The sequence below is a fragment of the Fistularia commersonii genome, chromosome 15 (assembly GCF_037954325.1).
Source record: "Fistularia commersonii isolate RoL2024-O1a breed Wild chromosome 15, RoL_Fcom_v1.0, whole genome shotgun sequence".
Taxonomy (NCBI): domain Eukaryota; kingdom Metazoa; phylum Chordata; class Actinopteri; order Syngnathiformes; family Fistulariidae; genus Fistularia; species Fistularia commersonii.
Genome location: NC_141298.1, coordinates 15,080,083 through 15,104,113, shown reverse-complemented (window position 1 = coordinate 15,104,113; position 24,031 = coordinate 15,080,083). Strand labels below are relative to the sequence as shown.

The following is a 24,031-nucleotide window of genomic DNA, read 5'->3' as shown; positions in this document are numbered from 1 at the left end:
CGGATCAAAAAATTCTTTATTGCCAATAACTGTTTGGAGTCAGAGCGCGATTCACCACTATAAGACCAAGAAGGGTAAGCTATGCAGCTACTGCTGGTCAGTGCAACCTAGGACACTGAAGGATGGTCTTATTAATAAACCGTAGCAAGAGTTGGAAAAAAATGCAATGCAGTATTTATAGTGCAATTAAATAGTCGAGTCAATTAATTCGAAATTGACTATATTCCCTCCACGATTTACATCTTCGATGATTTTTGACAGTGAGGAGGGGCTTCTGTTAAAATCATTAGCCAAATGTCCAAGCCTGAAGATTACATTACATTTTTATATGCCAGTTAAACTCCAACATAAATGTTGCTGCATGTTCGGGAGCCATAAATGTGGATATGCCGCCGTTAAACAAAGTGTAAAAGAAAGAGGAAGTCCTTTTTTTTTTTTTTTTTCTTTCGGCATTGTTAAATGATTGTTTATGGCTGTATTAAAAGGTTATGTCGAGCCGTAATTAAAAGTTGAGCAGTTAACGGCGTCAGTGGGGGAAAATGTATGACGAACACGGCTCAAAGCGCTCCAAAAAAAAGAAAAAAAAAAAAAAAAAAAAAGAATCAAACTGACTTGCAAGTGATTCAGTGTTAAATTGCAAATAAAATAAAAACACCTGCACAAGCCTGCACTGTCAATATGATAGACAGGCTTCAGAATGAACATTTGAATCGAACGTAAAAGCTAAAAAGGAACCAACGTCATTATGACATGGATATTCCATTGAGGTCAGCAGGGCTGATTAATAACGATCATTACATAAGGGCTTATAAAATGATACCTTGTGCTAAATTTCCATTCCCTACCTTTCAGTTTCTCATACTCCGGTATATGAGGTACAAATGTCTCATATCGAAAGTGCACTAAAGAAAACGAGGCAGTTATTTTTCTGTCGGTTGAACCGGCCATCGCCCATCCTCCGGGAAACTGAAGGTGTTCCCTTCAATGACTTCTGCAATCGGTATGCTTTTTTTTTTTATTAAAAAAAAAAAAGGCTGTTTCGTCGGTTAGGGCGCGATCATGCTGACCGATCCAAAACAACCCGCCTCCCCACGCTTAAAAATTTCCCGCCAACTATGACAGAAGTGGGTCTCATCAGCATTGATGATGAAAACCCGTCCAGAGAAAGCCGGGACAGCTGGTGCAAGGATAACAAAGTGTTACTAGAAGACTAAAGAGGTCATGGGGAGCTTCTGATCAAACACCCAAACACTTGTCATTGCATCACTGGCGTCCATTTGGAGCCACGGGAGAATTCCCCAGCATCTGCACGACGGAGGATCGGTCCTGGACTCCCACACCTGACCCAAAGCGCTTATATGGCGGGTTCGAGCGTCTGAGAAATCCTCCCCCTCCTCCGTCCTCGACGCGTTCTCCCGCTGTGCTGCAGAGAGCGTCCCGACAAGCCGCATCACGTCCTGATTTGGCAGCGGTGGCGTGCCTGACAGGAAGACTTTGCGGTGCAAAATAAGGACGCCTGAGAGGGTCATCGGGGTCTCACGCCTCTCACGTCGCTCCGTTTGAAAGGACAGAGGCGAAGGGGAATCGGTTGCGTTGTTCCAGGACGCGAGTTCTACCTCACATGATGTGCAAAAGACTCTTATTCAAGATTATTTCTGTAAATGTAATGTTATTTATCAAGCTGATACATATCCATGCTATTATTCACCTATTCCTTTTTAATGATGTAAATTTGCAAATCATTGCATCTCTTTAAATACTGCTCTGTGTGATTTAACTGACTATCTTGTTTATTTGTTTGCACAAAGGGAATCTTTGGAAATTTGTTAAAATGAATTCGGCCAGCGCGACGAAGAAACATAAAAGTTGACATCATTAGTAAAGTTAACAACAAAACAAGGAATTACAGGAAAGAAATAAACGTACTTTCCTTACTAAACATGAGCAGAAATAAGATGTTTATCTATTTATTTATCTGCATTTTTCCTTTTTTTTTTTTACTTTCGAAAGGAAGATTCTATCGGTGAGTTGGAAAAAATTTCTATGCAGCTATTAAACCTTCATAAACTGCTGTTAATGAATGCTACTCATATTCACCAGCACCACTAACTGCCCTTCGGCTCTCAGCGGCATTCCTAGCACGTCCCAAATTAGCTTTTTTATTTAAGAGCCCCTTCTGACTCCTGCAGGAACGCGTCCAGAACTTTCACCAACATGAAGTCATTAGATGCCCGAGCCGTTTTCTTCAAACAAATCTCTAAATCAGACATTTAAAGGGGCGCTCTGCAGTTTACCACGGCCTGCAGAGGTCCACGTGGAGTAACATGTCTAACAAGCCAATGTGATATATATATTTTTATCCTGACTGGCACATGCAGTTTTTATGGTATTTTAGCTCAAAGTTTGAGCGTATTAACAGTTTAAATGCATTGTGTTGGAGTCACATTTGCGCAAGACGGATTATTTAGTTGACTTGCAATCGTCTCAATTGATGGATCGACTGTGTAAATCGATGTTTTTTCCAGCCCGCCATGTTTAGTTAAACACAGAGTAGTGCTTGATATGGTTAAAAAGGCTTCGATATTAAATATTTCAAGGTTGCTCTTCACTATACATAACACATACTTGAGCTCCGGTAGTCTTGCAGAATCCTAATTATAGACATAAAAATCCAGATGAACGCTCCGATACCTCAGATACTCAACAAAACAGAGGAAAAACAAACCTCTTGCCGCTGTGAAGGAAGTTCACGTTGCGCAAGAGGACGGAAGCTGGATTAAAGTTAAACGGTGTGTTTGAATGATTGGGTAAAAAAACAGTCTGTGAAAAGGACAGCTTATTTTCTAAATCCAGCGTATATCCTGTAATATGCCTTTATAAAAACGCTGTTTAGAATCTGCCAGGTTTAAAAAAAATAGATTAAAAAAAAAAATATATATATATATATATTAATTAACAAAGAAAAATATAAATAAATAAATAAGTATATAAACAATATAAATCAATAAATAGGTAAATGAATAAAGAAAAAATAAAAATAACGGAAATTCAAAAATGTATAAATAACAATTTAAATAAATAAAAATATAAACAATTTAAATAAATGAATAGATAAATGAATAAAGAAATAAATAAAAATAATGGAAATACAAAAATGTGTTATTTGAAATTTGACAGTTAGAAAGTGACATATATATATATATATATATATATGTATAGCGTACATGGTATGTAGCTTCTGTGTGTGCAAAGGATATTGTATATTACTGATATAATGCTGATCGCTTTGTTCCACCATGCCATTACCAGCACAATTAAACCTGAAGGTCCAAATTGATGACAGATGGTTACAATTCCGTCTAAACATGTGTAAATGGACCTATTTTCCATCCTTGAAGATCCCTCCCAAGGGCCCTAAGAGTATTTGTTGCTAAAATGAAAAGGTGTGGAGATCATAAGAAAAGAAAAAAAAAAAAAAAAAAAAAAAGCCAGATACATCACCAACGACAGCTGCAAATAAACAAAGTGCAGTAAATGAGAAGCGCTCAGGCTGGAATTAGACGTCATAGTCGCTCCTGATGGCAGGAAGAAAAAAAAAAAAAAAGCATTCCAGGCTCAAAAGGAGGCACCTTTTGTTAACGGGATTTAAATAATTGCTAACGGCAGGACTGACCAAATGACCAACGAGTTGGCAAACGGGAACAGATGCAATCAGGTGCTGTGAATGATGACGTTGACAAACGAGCAGGAGGGGAAAAGCTGCTGGCCGCAGAACAGCCGAATCCGCCGAGGACGCCGGCGTCGGGCAGCAGGATCAGCACTCTGGACAGCGTCGCTCGTGACAGCATCCATTTGGGAACAATCATGATTACTGTCGGCACAAGCTGATTAGGCTTGTAAGTGGAATAGAGTTGTGCTGTTTGACACTAAGCTTAGTCTTTTTTTTTTTTTTTTTTTTGGCCTCATTTCTGAGTTAACCGCAAGAATTAAAGTATTATAAACAATAGAGGTTGACAGAGTAATTGTTTAGGCGACAGTCAGTAGAACCTTTCACTTTGTTGCTGCGCTGTGCAGGTATAGGGGGGCGATCGACTTTGCAAAAAAAACTAAATAAATGTATGTATAAAAATGAATGTAATACGTTTAAAAAATAAATGACTTGAAAAATATTGCTAAGTTAAATGCATTCATTACTGATTGATTACTGCATCGGCAGAATGTTATTTTATTTATATCTCATTCAAGAAAGAAAGGATCGAGATTTTTCTTTACACCGACATTAACTTTTTTTAAAATACACACACACGCACGCACACACACACACACACACACATTATTTACAAATTTATATATCTATGTAAATATTTAATGGGTTGGCCCAATAAAATTAAAGGGTTCTTCCTGGGCCCAAGTTAAACTGTTATAACATGCTTGGACGACTTGGTTTGCAAGCTGTCGGTCTGAAGTCAAGATCTGTGGGTATTTCAGATAATTTATATTTAAATGAATGTATTTTGTAAACGATGAGCATGAAAAGATTGCTAAAGAATGGCATTATTAATGCATTAAACTGGGGAAGGATCGGAGGAGGCAGATGGAGATGCCATGTCACTCAGGCAGAAATGCATGGCAGACGTTCAGACTTTCAATTACATTTCTCAGCTTTTTTTTTTTTTTTTTTCTTTTAAGAAAAAGCTATTATGAAATAGTAAACTTATTCAAAATGAGAACTGACTGATGGAGAATCATAGGCATATTTTCAATGTTGCCACCTCTGGGACAGAAAATCAGGGCCGGCCAACTTAAAAAACTATTGATTTTCCCTCTGATTTCACACAAAGAAAAAATTACACTTTACATGTTCTCACTGTTGTGAAGAACTTTCCTGTTTTCGATTGTAATCGCTTATCAGGCCGACATTATTTCAACCGCTGTGTGCACAACATCTGATACCGAGCGTCATTCAATAACAATTTTATTATAACACTCTACATCACAATATTCCTCCATTTAACAATAATCTGCGCATCTTGTTTGCACCATTTCTTCCTCATATATTACATAAAAACATTGGATGTTTTTCATTTTAAATATTGTTGGTTAGGAACTCGAACTGCATGCTAAACATTACAAATAAAACGGTAGCAATTTCAAAACCACGGAAGAGACAGCATATATATATATATATATATATATATATACACACAAAAAACTGGGCTCCTGTAAAGAAGAGAACACATATATTTGAAGGTGGAAACTCTGAAACCACCAGAGTGTTGGGGTCAATTGTTGTTTTCACTCCCAGTGAGAATCGTGACGGGGGAAGTTTGCACTCTTTCTTATTCAATGTTCTGATCGTTCTTTCATTATTCTGACCTCTGCTCGCGCCGCTGTGAATTATGAAGGCATGTATGAAGATATTTGGTCAAAGGGGTGTCTAGATTAAAAAGGTCACAGAATATAACTCTGTAAAAAAAAAAAAAAAAAAAAAAAAAACAGAAGGTAGAAAATGGAAAAAATAACGTCAGAGCCTATAAATAAAATACAATGATTAAAAAAATACATAAATAAATATAAAAATATTGATTAAAATAAATATATAACTTGAGAAAAAAAAAAAAAAAAATGGAAACTGTAAATTGAATCATTGAGCCATAAATACCAAGATATTTAAGAAGTTTTCACAAGTATAAACTGAAATGCTAACCGTAAGGGTTCATTCATATGCCTCTCTTTTACCGTCATTTTTCAAATCGCAGCCACCTGTGAACTCTGTGTACTTCTTTACACTACAAGTAGAAAAAAATACCAAAGTTCTCCAACCCCTGACCTGCCCTAGATAATGTAAAAACATAAATAAAAATACGTTTGACGTCGGCTGTGGCATTACTGAATGTCACCTTTGACCTTAAATAACACTGCGGTCCACACAACAGAAACATACAGATTGGCTGTATATTCATCATTCCACAACAAGTCTTGGGAGATTGAATCTAAGGACGGCCTGATATTTACACTCAGGTATCGTCTTGGATCCAACGCCATCTCGTCTCGAAATGATTCCTTCTAAAGAAAGGAATCCAATCATCCCAAAGCAACAGAAGCCAAGAGCTCAACAATGGCAATAGCCCTTCAGTCCCCGGAGCCTCCACCCTGAATCTTCTGCGATTTTGGCAGTGTGTGTTTTCATTTTGGGTTGAAACGGCGTTGGGGTTTTTTAAGAAAACCTCTGTGTCACTTGATGATGTATCTGTATAGCCGCCTCATGATAAAGCTGATAAAAACCATCGCAGAAGAGAAAAAGAATGGTTTTTGCCTCCGAGCCAACCAGGTGGATAAAGAAGTTTACGGCCACATTTTGCGGCCGATTTTATTGTGCCGAGATCTCGGATGGATGGTGTCCTGATAAAACACTCCATTTACAACTTTTATCGCACCGCGCTTTCTCTCCCGCGTCCCCGGGTATCTGTCCCACCACAAGTTTTATGGAATCGGCGTTTCCACCACGCGGTCATGTTACGTCGACGTTCGGACTCGGTGAAAAAGTGAAAGTGAAACAACTATTCATTAAAATTGGAGATTAGCGACTATTATAATTAACTGGATTTTCTGCACTAATGTCATTCAGATCCAGTAAAAATGTAAAATTTGAAGTTGTCAGGAAGGGTTTTGGATTTTATGCCATTTATTTTATTTTGGCTGATGTGAATAAATTGGCAAATTTATGTCTGTGTATTAACATTTACTGAAATTGAAAAGGTCCTTGAGTGTTTTCTTCCTTCCTGTCCTTTTCTGCCTCTATCTTTTATCCCGATCCGTCTCTTGTCACTACCAGTTATTCCCCTTCAGTCTCCTTTAACATTTAGTGAGACCGAAGGTTTTTTTTTTGTTTGTTTTCTTTTCCTCTGCCATGAAAGAGATCAGGAAGAGCCCTCAGTGAAAAAGCTGAAGAGCTAAATAGTTATGTAAGTGGACTTTGAAAAGTTACAGGAATGGGGAAAAAAAAGAAAAAGGTGGCCTTGTTGCCTCGGCGTTTTTTTTTTTAACTTACGCTACCTTTGCCTGAATACCTGTGAGATCAGGATAAAGTTAGTGAATCCCAGAGATGATCAATAATTGAGTCGAGGCCTCATAGCAAATATTTGAAATATCTTTAGTCACCATCAAATGGAGGGAAAGAGTCTCGCAGATCTTTTGATTTGACTGCCGCTTGGATTCCAAGTAGGTTTCAAGGTCAGTCAATCTGCCCAAAGAAATATTAAATCTTAACTTTATCTTTGGACACATCACAGGTATTCAAGCTGTTCTAAGTGCTAGTTTTCAAACAAGCTTTCAAGTTTTCCATTTTGAGCTTTGTGGCAAAAGACGACCCACCGCTGCCACCATTCTTTTCAAAACCCAGAAAATGAAGGCCAAACCTTCATCCCCGGAGCTTCCCGACTCCAGGCAGCCCCGCAAACCCCTCATCGCCAAGCCAACCCCCCCCCCACTCATTTTAGAATTATCTTATAAATGCAGAGCCATTTTGTTTCACAATTTTGTAATTTAGTCAAGCTATTTACATTATTCTCTTTTTTTTCTCTTTATTTTTTTTATTTATTTTTATTTTTATCTTTATTTATTTTCTCTTTATTTATTTATTTTAAAGTCTTTATTCATTTTACTCTTGACGTTCACAATTTTGATGCTGCGACCCATGTGCCCCCAAATTGGGAAACAAATAAAGTTTTGGTTTTTTTTTCCGATTCTGATTTTTTTCAACTGTTTGAACAGCTATTTCCTCCATTCTGAGACCATAACATTTAAAACTCATGCTTTGCAGGCAACCGTCGCACCACCTTCCAAAGCAAATGCAATACACGTCCTTCGAGGAGACTCTTAGTATGTCAGTAATGTATAAATTCGGGTCTCCCGTGTCTGCATGTTTTTTTTTTTCCAGGTTTTATAAACGGGCAAAAGGTGATTTGGAGCCTAAATAGAAAAGTGGTTCTCTCCAGGAATTTAGTAGTTTTAGAGCGAGATTGTTTGGGGGTCGGTGTTCCCGTTAAAGAACACCCGGTATACAGATGTTCTCTATTAGATGGATTAATTGCTGCGGTCTGTAACAGCAATAGAACAGAACAAGCAGCGTAATCCTAGAGATTATACACAAACAGAGAATAACAAAGATAACCCCCCCATGACCCCCCCAACCCAGCATATTATATATATTTTTTTTTTTTCTGCTAAGTGACTGGCTGTATGTATGCAGATGTGTGCAGTACATTTGATCCGTTTGCTACACACCTCCATTTCCTGTATTGGATCAATACAGTATCTCTACAAGGGGCTCATGGACAGGATGCGGTCTGCTAATTAGCATAGCATAAAAATATCATTAGTATTAGCCCATGCACAGACAAGTTGTACAAGTAACACAAGACAAGTAAACATTATGCTAACACAATGTTAGCATTGAACTTTTACATTAAACATAATTAATCGCCTTGTGTCATTCACACAGAAACAAACCCAGGAAACCAGGCGGATTTAACTAACCTCTGCTGCACGAAAAGGATTAAAATAGCATCTACGGCACAGAATACCAGTGTGATGTGTTGGAATAACTGCCAAGCCTTCAGGATCTGTGAGATCCCACCGACAAACACCAACTGAACGGTATCATCTCAACAACAGTTAAATACACAGAAACAAAGCCGGCTTTCCAATAGAGACCATAAGGCCAAATGAATTTCCCCAATGAGGATCAATAAAATATTCTCATGTTATAAATTGTAAAGCATGTCAATGAAAGAGTGAATGGCGACCCGTCAAGAGTAAACCCCTGCGCAAAATCAATCGTGTAGATAATGAATGAGTTTGAGCAAGTCTTTGCAATTTCTTATAAACCTGCTCAATAGCACACGTCTCACTTTCAACCCTGAGAAAGGTACAATGAGCTTGATAAGTCTGCTTTCAGCGATCACTATCATCTAACCTTTATTTAAATATCTGTCGTAGATAGAAATTCAAGTCCAGTTGCCACGACAGGAAGATTTGACAAGGATTCACCTCGATCTGGACGGAGCCCTGAATTTCGAGGACAAAACTCACCTTCTTGAACTCAAACGAAGTGGCAGTTTCTGTGTCTTTCTCATCTATCCACTTATCCAAATCACTTCATTTTTTGTGTATCATCAGAATAAAGATAGATATAAACGTTAAAGGATCTCAAATATTATAGTGCTTTCACAAATCCACGGCGCAAACCGGGTCGTTGGGAGCAAATTGGAGAATGGAAGTGAACGGCAAGCACTGTAACAATGCAGAATTTAATTAAACATACATGCTTAAGCTTGCTTAAGAATTGCATGCATGCTTAAGAATTTTGAGTATTTTTTTTTTTCAAAAATTGGGAATGCTACTAATCATAGTCACGGGTCTCTTTTAAGAAGACTTTAGATGAGCCCAAAAAAACAACAACCAAAAAGTCCAGAGAACGCTCAAGAGACATATATGACAGCTACAAGTGACAGGAATGATTCTTCTGGATGCTCCGCACTTTTTAGATTCTTCTTTCTTCCAAACAGATCTTAGGGTGCTATTTTTTTTTTTTTTTTTTTGACATTTCCATTTCAAAGCAACAAGGACACATATCTGTTTTAACACTGAGGCTCATCAACAAAAGGTGTATGAATAGAGTGTCACCACTGCTTTAACTCGTTTTAGTCACATCAGACTTGTTTGTAAGACAAACTCTCCATGAATAATTTATTGGATGTCAGCTTAATCCCTGTTTACCCCCCTTGAATAACAAACGCATACAAGCGGAACGTCTGTGTTGCTTCTATTAAGCTATGGTGCAAGAGGCCAAGGCTGAACCCTGCTGTTTTTTTTTTTTTTTTAATAAAGAAACAAAGAGGTTTTTGAGATGAATTCAAAATAAGTTGTCAGGTTGGAGAATCATTGTAGCGATATTGCTAATTTTGACACGGCTGAAAATTGCAAACTCTTCAACAGTCCCATTTGTGGTGAGTATAAAGCTTGTAGAGTAAGTGTGTGACAAGTGTGCCCAAGTTCTACTTTACGTCATCCTTTTTTTTTTTTTATTATGGAAAAGTTTCTATTGATGTGACATATTGTGAACTGTGCAGGTGTTTGGTTGAGTTGAGCCTTTGCATTTTACAAACACGAAAGAAATTACCCTAATTTCCTGACTATTGAGGGCGCCCGAATATATACCGCACCGGCTAAAAATAACTAAATAAAATATATGTGTACATAAATAGGCTGCAGATATCCAAGTTGTAACATGGGATTTTTACACAGAAACATTTTTTTTTTTAAACTTTGAAGTGAATGCATAATTGGAAACAATGCTTTTTTTTTTTCTTTCTGAACAGTTCCTGCCACATGGCTGATGATAAAGACAAATAATACATAACACAAGGAAAAGTCCATCCATCTATCCATTTTCTATCCCCACTTTGTCTCAATCTAATCGCTATCTTCCTCCGACGCACTAAAACCGTTAAAGTCGTCTTCTTCCGTGTCGGAATTGAACGGCCTCAGCATTTCAAGGTTATTTCATCGGTCTGATGTGACGAGGTGAAATGTTTTAGTGGCGTGAAGCTCGTTAGCTTAAAAAAAATCCACGAATTAGCCGCATCGTTGTTTAAGACGCAGTGTTCAAAGCGTGTGAAAAAAGTAACGGGTTATAGTCTGGAGATTCTGGTATTTATAATAAATAAATACATTAAAATTGAGAGGAAAAAGAAAAAAATAATATATATAGAAATAATAAATAAGTATATAAATAAAATAATTATATACACACACACACATATGGGAAACCATATATATATATGTATATATATATATAATATTTTATTAGTATTATTGTATTAATAATTTTATAATTATACATATGTATATATAGTAAGAGAAAGAGAGCATTTTTTATTATTATAACTATTTTTTATTTGTATATATATATATATATATATATATATATATATATATATATATATATAATTATTCTTATATATCCATTTTTTTTTTTTTTTTTTTTTTTTTTTATATTTCCTTTGCTTTGTTCAGGTCGATTCTGCTTTTTCAAAGTTCCAACGGGTTATTGCATTTTCAAAAGTTTCAAAAGTTCCATTTGTTATTATTAACTGTGTTAATGAGTATATAAATACCCCAAAACAGAACATTTTATAAGAAAAGGTTTTCATTTTTTTAATCAAGCAGTTCCATTTCACTGCCATGTTCCATCACTGCGGCCCCGGTTAGTGCACGACCGTTTGTGTTTGTAATAAAATCAAATTTTAGGAAAGGTGAAAGTTTTCCAAGTTCAAAAGCCATTCGGATGTAGCTTTCTACATTTGGTGACGATATCTGCGACATAAGAAGGAACATCTTCGCACCAGAATAAACACGAAAGAAAAGTATTCAGAGTTTCCGCTGCGGTTGGGTCTAATTTATGGACGTGCCGCTAATCAAACAGCTATTATGCAGTGACATTTACAAGAAGTAGGTCAACCTTAGAAATGAAAACCAACCGACAAAAGGAAAAAGGAGGAATGGGGAGCACAGGTTAGGAGATAAAGGAGTTGAATTTGGCGGGCGGCAGGATAATGCAGGTGTGAGTTATTAGTGCGTTGCCGGAGTGGCACGGAAAAAAAAAAACAAAAAAAAAAACGTCACCTCCTGTGAACCCGACAATTTTATTTGCATTACAATCGTGTCCTCATGATGTTGATGATGATGATAATAATAATAATAATAATTATGCAAAATACATGAGTCAGATCTGAGCACATTTCAACATGAACTGCTGATGCAAAGATGTTTGGTTTTATGAAAGCTGGGTGGACTTTAGAAAGACTATTTTAACTTCTAATTTTGTGAAAATCTCATTGTTAATGAGCTCATATAAATTTGGAGGATAAGCAAATGTATTTGAATACAGGAAATGCCAAACTATTTTATTCGCAAGTGGAAATTAAACCAGATAAAAAGCAAATACGGCTATTTAGAGTCTATGCTTTCAACAGTATTGTGTTTGTAAATGATTAAATTGGGATTAAATGTAAACTTTGATGTATATTTTGCAGCCCCAGAGTCATTACCAATGTCAGTCTCTTAATTGCGAGTCATATGGATTCGTAATTTGTCACTGCTGCCATTTACAGTTGCAAATATTGAGCGGGAGTTGTGACCACTTGCCACGTGATCAAGGACCTGATATTTACTCTCATTTCAAAGCTGCACTCAATTCGGAGTCTTCAATTCATCTCTTGCGAGTTGTTGATGTTTGGAGAGAAACTGGAACGTGTAGAGAGAAATCATGCTGGCACGGCGAGAACATGCAATATTTACAAAGAAGGCTCAGCCGGTGATTAAAACCCACGAGCTGCAGGTACCGACCACTGCAGCACCGTGCAACCCCTTTATCAATGTTTTTATTTTTAATAGACAAATAGGAATCAATTATTGTCATTTCAAAGATTACTTTGGATTATTCTCATTGCATGCTTCCACATTTAAGGAAATGTGTCCTCAGAAGATAAGGTAATGTGAATCAGAATGCCAAAAAAAGTTTTTGTAATAAATATCCCTGGACTGTTTTTTTTATCGCTATAGCTATTAAAATAAAATGAAATTAAATGAAATACACTGAAAGGAAGTACTCATGATGAGCATTTTTGAGTTTAAAGTCAAACCTTTAGATTTTTTTTTTTTTTTTTCCTGGAATAAAGATATGTGCTGTGACGAAACCAAATAAAAAAGGACAAAAAAAAAAAGAAAAGGGAAACAAACAATAATCTACAGTAGACAATAAATCTGATGGACGCAAAAAAATAAGGAATGATTCAGGGTGCACGATAAGCCTTTTTCTTATCAAAAATATATCACATATCAAAATTCTGTATATCCAGTATATTTCGCCACTCGTGGAGCTCGCAAATATATTTTCAGAGCGTCTCAGTGTTTGTGTTTTCACTGTCACACCTTTTCTGATGTATGTGTGTGTGTGTGTGTGTGTGTGTGTGTGTGTGTGTGTGTGTGTGTGTATACACATATATATCAGGGGAAATCTGGGCAGATACTAGAATAGAACTGGAAAACTCCTACAGAGAATAGAAAGAAATATTGGTTGACAGTCAACTTTATCCACAACTAAAAACTAAAACATTAATGGTGTCCTAGATCAAGACTCATAATACTGCCTAAAATCTTACAATTTATAATTTATTCAACAACAATTTATTGCATATATATTTTTTGACAACTATTTAATCATTAAGCAAAGCCATAAACAAAAACAAAAACAAACAAAACATAGAAATAGCATGATGTTGCCTTGTCATTTCTATTTATTTAAATATGACATCTGTGTAAAATATGAACCCTTTTAAACCGGCTCTGACATGTGAAACACTGGGAAATAGGACAGAGCGCTTATTTACCCTTTACTTGCACAAACAAGACGTCTGTCGGGCCTCTCTTTATTGATGCTCACAGTCAAATGTTGCTCGATCCCATCTAACGCTAAAAATATTTCCAGTAAACTCCGGATGTTTTGTTCGCCAGACATATATACACAAGATATTTGCTTTTTTTTTTTTTTTTAAATAGTAAACCTTCAGGCGCTCAGCAAAGTCAACACAATCTAAGGAGATGATCTGCGATGACAGCAACGGAGCCTGAAAATGAAATTGCCCTCAATATTATCCTGTCTGTGCTGGAAAAACAATGACAGTCTCTGACACACACCAAGAAATACTCTTGGATGTATGAAGTGAATATTGAGGAGGGGGACATGTGAGCAGAATACGCAAAGGATGCTTTTCTGGAACCATGTGCTGAATTGTAAATATTAGTTTAACCGTAAACTTTACTGTACAATGCATTGTCCTTTTTTTTTTTTTTTTTACGTGTCACAAATAGGACAAAAACTATCATCTTAAATTCATCCTTACAGTTATTTTGTGTGTATCTGATCTGCGTGTGGATTTTAACGGTCAAAAAAGCTAGCATTTCGTCCTCGAGCAGAACACATTTCAGTGTAAGAGGCCCTTCAGCGTGACGATGGAAGTGCTTGACAGCGATGTACTCAATATTTGCAGAAAAATACATCTGCCCAAATCTGACCTTTGACCCGTTCTACCATTTTAGATTGGACTGCATAACATTGCAAAATGGAAAATACAGACTACCTTTGTGTTGCAGGACAAAGACGGCTCAGAATGGACGTATGTGGAAAAATGTATAGGGTGAAAGGTTGAAGCGGGTTCGGAAACGGATTCTGAAGTGGAATAACAGTCAGAGGCTTCTTCTGAAGGGATGACGGAGTGGACGGAAGGCGTTCAGAAGAGGGACCGCTGAACTATCCGAGGGCTTCAGAGCAGATTTGCAGGACAACCGCGGATATCTTGGGATCCAACAAGCAAATGGCAACCACGAGGAGGTCACGGCTACATAACTTCAGCTGAGGAGACAAGTTGTGAAAAGTCAGCCGGATGGCAACAAGATACGGGATACAAGTACCTTTGGCCTGCTAATGATCGGATACGTATAATATCCTGGCCGCTGGAAGAAAGGTGGCTTCAACTGACAAGACATGAAGGGTTTCTCCTGAAGTCCTGGTAGAAAAGAGGAGGGTCAGAGCCAAGAGCGATCCAAGCTTGCTGGAGGACATCGGTAAGTCGTCTCCCGGTGACGACCTGCTGAGCAAAACCCCGAACAGCAGAAGCCAAGTGAGGAAGAGATAGAAGTATTACTCCATCCACAGCGTGAAGGAGTGGCCGTCACCACGGAAACATACTCGTGGCCGGCGAGACACTGACCGTGGCCGCACAAGAGCAGGCCTTGAACACGAGATCGACGGAGGCTGGGATCTGCCAGACCAGAGAAGACCAACCTGCATGCAGCGTTCGAGCCGTGCAGCAACGTAGACAGGAATATTTGTGCTGAAACATCTAAGAAGATGATCCAGGCCAAGCAAAGATCTTGTGTTGCCGCACGAAGAAGCTGGAGAAGATGTGGAGCATGAAGGAGAAAGTGGGCCCGGTAGTGATGGGGTCACTTGGAGCAGAAACTCCCAAACTGGGAGGAGAGCTCCATAGCTCCAGGGACAACATCTCCGTCAAGAAAAGTGGGAAAATAGGAAAATAAGATCCTATGCAGAACATTACATATATATATATATATATATATATATATATATGTACACTGCTCAAAAAAATAAAGGGAACACTTAAAAAACACATCCTAGATCTAAATGAATGAAATATTCTTATGAAATACTTTGCTCTTTACGCAGTTGAATGTGCTGACAACAAAATCACACAAAAATGATCAATGGAAATCAATTGTATCAACCCATGGAGGTCTGGATTAGGAATCACACTCAAAATTAAAGTGTAAAAACAAACTCCAGGCTGATCCAACTTTGATGTAATGTCCTTAAAACAAGTCAAAATGAATCTGTGTTGCTTCCTGAGTGGACACGATGATTTCACAGAAGTGAGATTGACTTGGAATTACATTGTGTTGTTCAAGTGTTCCCTTTATTTTTTTGAGCAGTATATATATATATATTTTTACTAATATTATATATGAGACAGACAGATTAGGATGGACACATTCCATGTACTCAAAGTGTTACATTGGTATACATTCAGGAACAATAAAATTAAACAATTATAATTTTAACATCATGCAGGATGTTGATATAATATGAGATTATTTCATGAATAACATTGCATTTTCATTTTATCTGACATCGTGTATGAGTAGGTAATTTGTCATTTCGCACGTCTGTAATTTCAACTCCAGTTTATCTAGTTATTTGTTTGTCAGATGCTCAAAGATGATGATGTACACTATAATTACAACTGTCATATTACCATCAGGGAATGTTAAAACCATTGCCTGCTGCTTCAGATGAGTTTGTTGTTAAATAAGGTTTTAACACTTAGTAGGACTAATAGAATTGAAAAGTGTGTATTTAAAAGCCAAGGTGGCGGCTGATATTTATCCCGTCTTTGAAAAAATGAGCATTTAAAAAGGTGATAATAACAGGTTCTAGTTCTAAATGTACCATCTGCATATCAGACTGGCATTATTACGCCGTGTGAGGGCAGATGAAGCCACTCGCCGTGCAACGTGTGTGTGTGAATCTCCGGCATGAAGCCATGCCATTCATTTCAGGCAAAGCATCTTAACATCTGGTATTCTCCATTAAGCTTACCTAATGTGGCGAACGAAGGCCACGCAGCCCTCCCTCTCCTTGAGCAAGGCACTTAGACCTTAATTGCTCCACTGGAGCAATTAATGAGGAAATGATTCAAAAAAAGGGAGGGTGCACATTTACCCTCCTCTTTTCTTTTTTTTTTTTTTATCCACTTATTTCCTCATGTGCTCATGATCTAAAATAGCAAAGCCATCAATCTTACAGCAAGAATACAAAAGGCTATATATATATATATATATATATATATATATATATATATGTATAATAACACATAAATTATATATACAAATATGTATAATAATGAAATAAATAATACAATAATAGTAAAATATTTATATATAGAGAGTGAGAGAGCGAGAGAGAGAGAGAGAGTGGGAGAGAGAGATAAAATATTTTTTCTATATATTTTTTTCTATTTTTTTTCTATATACATGGGTTTTCCATATATATTTTCCATATACATTTTTATAATATCATTTTATTATTAATAATATTTAAATTATATATACATATATGTATATAATTTTACACACACACACATATATATATATATATATATATATATATAATTTTTTTTTTTTATTATTATTACTATTATTTGGTATTATTATTTCATTTAAATAATTATATTCTTCCATCTGGATCAATTGAAAAGGTCAACTGAAAATTTAAGACACAGATTTATAGGTGGCAAAATATACAAGGAAAACAGCAGTGTTATAAATGCAGTAGCAGCAGTGTATTGGCATTATTGAGGCGTGTTTATTTTTTTTTTACCTTGGACAAGGATGTGCACTACGGTGGTTCTCGGTCGACTGCTTGTCTGCACTGCACAGACATATTGCCCCTCATCTGTCATGTCCACATTTTCAATCTTGATGGTATATTCCTCTGGATTAAGCGTCACCAGGCTCACCCTGGGATCCACCGACCATTTTTCTTCTCCGGCATAAAGTATACTCGAACGGTTTAGCCATGCTGTGTGTGTAACAACGTCTCCCTGTGCACACCTGTGAAAAAAATGAAAAAAAAAAAATGATATATATATATATATATAGTGCTCAGTGTTAAATTGTGTTGCAGAATATACAAACAAAAAGAAGATATAAACCAAAAATTGAAACAGCATGAGTGTGCGGGGTGTAAAAACAAACTTGTTTTCCAAACTCAATCTGTTTCTCTGTTATATAAAGTCACTATACTTTTCAGGGAATATCCATAAATACTACTTATTTGCACAATTTCAACCAGAGAGGACGCCTAGAACCAGGAAACCAGCTGTTTTGTTTTTGGCTAGAGTGAAATAAACACACACACACACACAAACATACACACACGCACTGTCAAACATGTCATTTTTTCACCAAATCTGACAAAGACTCAAACCCACAGTGTGATGAAAAGCTGTATTTAGTCTGCTCTTGTTACCGTGCATTGAGGGGTAGAAGACCGAAACTTTCTATTCGTCCCTAGAATTCCTTTCTTCACCAATTTTACATATCGACGACTGTGCGTTTTAGTTGCCGGGGTAAAAACAAATCCCACTAGACTGCACACATATGCAAATACAGAAGAAGCGTGTCTCACGGAGTCAGCAGGTCTCTTTCATTAGTCAGCCAACACACTTTACACACTTGACCGATGACACTCTAAACTGACTGAAACAATAATACTCAACTTTATCGCGCTTCATTGTAATTAGGACGGTTTGCTTTCATCGGCCGTAAAATCAACATCTAAGTTAATGCACGGAGGTGAAAGGGAATTTTAACAAACGGTTCCTCCATGGCGGCAAAGCAGCCGGAGAACAGTGACAATTTACAGTTGAAAGACTGCACGCTCCATTTATACCGCCACAGCTTTTACTATGACATCAGTCACTTCCACTTCAGTGGCAGCAGAAGTGTCAGTGGCATCCTTGGGGCTTTTTGTAGTTATGCCGGGGAAAGAAGAGAAAACAAAAAAAAAACAAAAAAACATGCTTGTCTAGAACAATTTTACAGAAGCAACGGGTTTCAAAAAAAAAAAAATATATATATATATATATATGGATGGGAGTGTGTGCAAGACAGTGAGGTTTGGGAATATCCAAAGACCAAGCAAACCCATTGAAATGCATTCACAGCATATTCTGCAAATTGATATCTTTTGAACTATTTTTCGAAGGAACACATACATTTCAGTGTCCAAACAAAAAAACTTAGACCCCCTGAAATCATCTAGGACAGCGGTCGGGAACCTATGGCTCGCGAGCCATATATGCAATACCGGTGACGGTATGTGGCTCCTAGACAATTTTGAGTTAAAAAAAAAAATCCCTTTGGAACTGATTAAAAAAAAAAAAAAAAACTTGTGATATTTCTTCATAATGCTGTGTCATTTTAAAGTAAACAGAAATTAGTTTTGAAGATAAATTTCACGGGTCACCCCTCGGTCGGGTCGGGAACCAAGAGCATATCCAGGTCATTGTAAAGGTGAAGAAATCAATTTTATCAGATAGACAACTAGTTTATCCGCTTCATCTCTTGTAATGGAAAAGATGGCGAAAGGAAAAAAAGACGATGATTACGGTGCATTCCAGGCTGAGGAATTTACATTTGGATCTGCGGTATGTCTAATATGCAATGATAAAATTACATTGAAGCGTTCAAATATAAAGCTGCACTCCGAACAAATCCATGGAGCACCAGAGGTCGCATTAAAAGTAAGACATATTTAATTTATTATACGCTAAAAATACTATATGGCTCTCAATGAAATATATTTAGAAATATTTGGCTTTTATGGCTCTCCCAGTCAAAAAGGTTCCTGACCCCTCCTGCTCTAGAATAACAGTTTAAAATGCCAGAAATTTAGTTATAAATGGATTAGTTGTGACGGGAAAAGAATGAGCGACTGAAGCTGAACAAAAGAATGACACTTTTACAAAACAATTCTTTTAATTGTCATTTTGAACGATAGCTGAAATTTGAAAGCCCTCGGACAGATTCAACGTAACGTGCAAATAATAAGTTCAAGACATCGATTTGGAATTGAATAATTGTCAGTTTAAAGAAGGCTTGACTTGGATGAAGAAAGTTCAAGACCGTTTGAAAAAATACACAAACACAAACTTATATAACAAGAAAATAAAACATTAAGTCATTGATTTGATAGCCCATCATCTCATACGTTATAAAAAAAAAAAAAAAAAACGCATTTGAAAAGGCACATGGACAGATTGAAATAAAATGAGCAAAATAAAATGCTAAAATATTTATTGAATAAATACATTCAAAAAGATACAGTACTAGAATCACGTGACCAGTAAAACAAGCAGTAGAAACTCAGTGAGAAGTCCAGCTGAAACTTACTTTTGCAGTAACTACTAGTTACTGGTGAACTACCACAGAAAATGATGAGATGAACCACAGCTACTAAAGTTAACAATTTATGTGAGATATGCCAATTCAATATGTTTATATTGAATAACACCCCCATCAAGGCAACACATAATAGTGCACTTCAGATTTGTTTATTACAAAATAAACGCGTCAATGCGTCGCTTCGGGCCTAAAATACAGAGAAAAATATCCGCATGTTAGCTCTTTTAGCTTGAATTAGTTTTTTATTGGCTCATGTCACCCGAATGGTGAAGAAGCACGATGAACATCCTCTCCGCTCCAGGATTCGCAGTCCCAGTACCGCGGTAACACGCCAGTATCTTTATGGAATGGAGGTAATGAAACATGTTGATCTTCTTTAAAGTCTAATCTATAGCAACTTCAGCATGTCTGGTATCTGCGGTATCGATGGCAGGGGCACCTTGTACTTTTACATCGTTAGTCGGTAATCTTCCTCTTCAAGGGTTCGCCACAGCGAATCTTCTGCCGCCATCGAGCCCTCGCCTCTGACAGCCTCTTCTCTCATACCGATGACCTTAACGTCCTCTTTCACTCCGTCCATAAATCTCCTCACTGGTCTTCGTCCGGACCCCCTTTCCCGGCATGTCTAGCATTAGCATCCTGCTAGCAATGTATTCTCAATCTGTCCTCTGAACACGACCAAACCATCTCGGTCGGACTTTAAAACCAGAACAGCTAACGTGCGCTGTCCGTCCGACGGACTCGTTCCTGATTCGATCCATCCTTGTCGCTCCAAAAGCGAATTCGGACATCTTTCATTTCAGCTGCCTCCGGCCTTTTCCTCAATGCCGACCGGTCTCACCGACTCACACACCTTTCCTTTTATTCTGGCTGCTACTTATTTATCACAAATCACAAATGACACTTCTCTCCATCTGTTCCAGCCTGCTTGAGCATGTTTCTTCCCCACTTCTCCACACTTTCCATCGCTCTTGACTGTTGACCCTTGGTGCTTAAATCCCCCGACCTTCTTTCATCTGCACTCCTTGTAGCCTCATCGCTCCACTTGGGTCTCTCTCATTCACACACAAGCTCAGTCTTTGCTGAGGCGAACCTCCATTCCTCTCCTCGCGAGGTCATACCTAAACCTCTCTAGAGTTTCCTGCGCCTGCTCCCTGCTCTCACCGCAGATCACAATGTGATCCGCATACATCATGGTCTATGGAGAGTCCTGTCTAATCTTCTTCATCAGCCTGTCCATCACTATAGGGGGCAGGAGGCTTAGAGCTGATCTCTGATGTAGATCCACCTCCGCTTTGCACTCTTCTGTCACACTTCTGCAGACCACATCGCTGTCTCACAGCTCCGAGCACACTTCCTCATACAGTACCATAGTTCCTCTCTTCTACATCCACTCGTATGCTTTTTCTAGATTTTAAAAGGCACGGAGCGGCAGTCCAAGATACTCTCTGAGCTTCTCTATCAGCGTTCTCAAAGCAAATACCACATTCGCCGTACTATTTCTCCGCATGAAAGCGGACTGCTGCACAGGAATGATCACTTCGGCCTTCACTTTAGCTTCCGGTACTCTTTCCTAGCACCGAGTTGTGACGCTCATCAGTTTTCTTCCTCTCGAACTGTGAATGTTTCTTAAAAAAGATCAGCACCGACACTCTTGTCCTCCGTTCCTTGGGCATCCTCTCTCTTTCTAAGATCAGTCTATTCAAAAACTCTACTTCTCCAGCTCTACAAGTACCTGTATATCACCAGGACTAATGGCCTTCCGCTCTTACTCCACATATTTGTAATGCAGTGCAAAAATTTTGCTTGTTCACAATCAGCAATTTGTCAAACACATGAAATGCACTTTTTTTCCACCCCTCTCATAGCAAAGTGACGCTCTGGTCTAATTCCAAGGCAGCCGGCAGCGCATGCGGATTAAGCACAATAAATGGCTCGACTGGCCACGTTGAGCACGGACAGTTGAGTTGGGGGATCGAACTTGTCAGAGGCGGACACAGTGCGATCCGGCAGTAACCCTTCCCGATGCAAAAAAGTCCAGAAATTATTCAGGAGTCAGCGGGAACAAAGACAGGACATTGACAGGGACCAGCATTAAATTAGTATCTATTGAATTATACATTTGAAAAAAAAAAAAAAAAAAAAAAATTTTGCAATTTGGGACAAGACTAGAAGAGGCCAATTACAGTCCCACTTTCATTTGTCACTTTTGGGGGAGGCGGAGGGGTAAATCTTATTTAGGTTGACCTTTGGATAGTGTATACGTTGCATTATTTTAGATTGTATGAGTTGGAGTGTGATATTAAGGGACCAATCTGTAATTCTATTTAGCGCTTTCCTGCCGCTTGACAGTTATTTTAATGGCAATTTCTTTGATCGATGCATCCTTGACATGTTAGGGGAGGACCTTTAACTTACTCCAAAAGAACAAAACACTGAATGCTTGCATTTAAAATTAGATCACAAACTTAGAGATATGTACTTTTAGAATACAAGACTGTGAAATGAATTCCCTACACGCTATTACGAAGTTCTGAGAAAGGTGCCGTGACGGGTGCCTGACATCAGCTGCACTGCAACAGAAGGAGGGGATGCATCAGTGCACAGTGCTTAAGAAGAAATCCTTATTAAGTGATTTTTTTTTTTTTTTTGTCTGAGCCAGAACTCTGTAATTCTCTGTAAAATTATCTGTCTTGAAGGTCAGCTATGCGACCGTGTATCAACGAAGCCTTCACTGTTTCATTGTTTCAAGTTGCTGTCTTTGCTAAGCCTTCCAATTTTCAATTTAGGGGGAACTCGTGAGTTCTGCTCTCTGGGCATGAAGGCGTAGAGAACAAATCTTAAGGTTTACGGTACTGGAAATATCCAAAGATCAGAAGTGCTTAAATTGTCCTAACACAGAAAAAAAAAAAAAGAGTTTCAGCAAAACTTAATGGTAAAGAAGGTAAAAAAAGAAAAAAAGAGGAATAAAATTTCAAAAATATTTCATAAAACTGTGAGAAAAATCACATAAAGAAAAATAAAGACTTCATTTTTTGTGATGGTTTCAGCACAAAATGCAAAAAAGCTACTACCTTTTTGGCACGTTCTCAACACTGCAGCATACAAAGTAATGCGGCTAATATGTGGATTTTTGGGGGCTAAAAAGCTTCATGATACCCGTAAATTTAACCTTGTCATGTCGGACCAATGAAATGAACGTGAAATTTGGGGTTCTTAATTCAGACACCAAAGAAGACGACTAATGGTCTTAGTGCGCAGGAGGAAAATGACATTAGGGATCAGCTAACAGCTAAAAATGTGTCTGTGTAACATTTTTCTTTGTAAAAATCTCACGTTCCACCTCGGACACCTGCAGCTTATATTTGTACACATATATTTATTCAGCCGGCGTTGTTTAAATTCAGGTGTGCTCAATAGTCCGCAAATTATATATCTCTAATTACTTGAGAATTATTAAAAAGTTAAGCACTACTTGAGCTAAATGTAGCACTTTGTATTTACCAAAATAAGAGGCTGTAAGGAATTTTTGGTGCTCAGTTTCACCACCACATCAACATTGCTGTGTGTCAGTAAGAAACTAAAATGAAAACGATTCTGACTTGAAAAAAAGGAAGTTCTTTGAAAAGAGCTTTTTCTTCTTTATGGAGATTTTTCTCCCAGTATTTCGTCGTTCTTTTTTCAGTGTGACAAACTTGAACTAGTATGAAAGCGAGTGTCCGCAGGAGTGTTCTCGGTGGACAGCCCTGCATTTTACGAGTGTGAAAATACAAATGTTTGTTTTTTTTAGTGTGTGCGTATAAATATATTCCTTGACACTAGATTATCACACAGGAAGTCAAAATGCAGCGGCTAACATCACAAATTCAAACATACATATATATAAATATATATATTTATGTATATATAGATATATGACATTTATTGAAAAAGAGAATCTGGTTTGACTTTGGTTGTTATTGTTATAAAGACTATACGCCTCACCAGCTAAATCCCTCTAGAGAGCAACACGAAGAAAAATGAAGGGATAAATATTTTACATACCATATATTCCTCCCTTATCGCCTCTGCACAGACTGCAAACAAAATTTAATCCAAATAAATTGTCAGTCTCCTCAAAAGCACGAGAGGCAGAAGGGAAGGGGAGACGAAGAGATCGGAGGTGAAACTGTAACCGTGAACAAACACTTTCTCCACTTTCCCCGTGTGCTTTCTGGCAGTAATATGTGGACCATTAAAAATACATGACCCTTGTTGCTCCACAATTAGATGTCACAGGCAGACAATGTTTACACAGTGGATGAGTTAATGTTTAATGTTATGTCATCAGGGGCTTCGCTTTGTGGAGCACAAGCCTCATGTCTTCCAACTCTGTAACAGGAGAGATTAAAATTACCTTTTCATGGCTCAGGTCAGGGGCGTG

At 37.7% G+C, this 24,031-nt stretch overlaps 1 protein-coding gene across 4 annotated transcripts in view; it reads right to left on the bottom strand.

Moving 5' to 3' along the window:
* The window catches only part of ntm (neurotrimin), a 454,899-nt gene that overhangs the window by 39,499 nt on the left and 391,369 nt on the right, over positions 1-24,031 (bottom strand). For all 4 annotated transcript variants that reach the window (XM_086160103.1, XM_086160101.1, XM_086160100.1 and 1 more), the window contains one exon: positions 17,021-17,253. In XM_086160103.1, the coding sequence (XP_086016229.1) occupies positions 17,021-17,253 (233 nt within the window). The remainder of the gene's footprint in view (positions 1-17,020; positions 17,254-24,031) is intronic.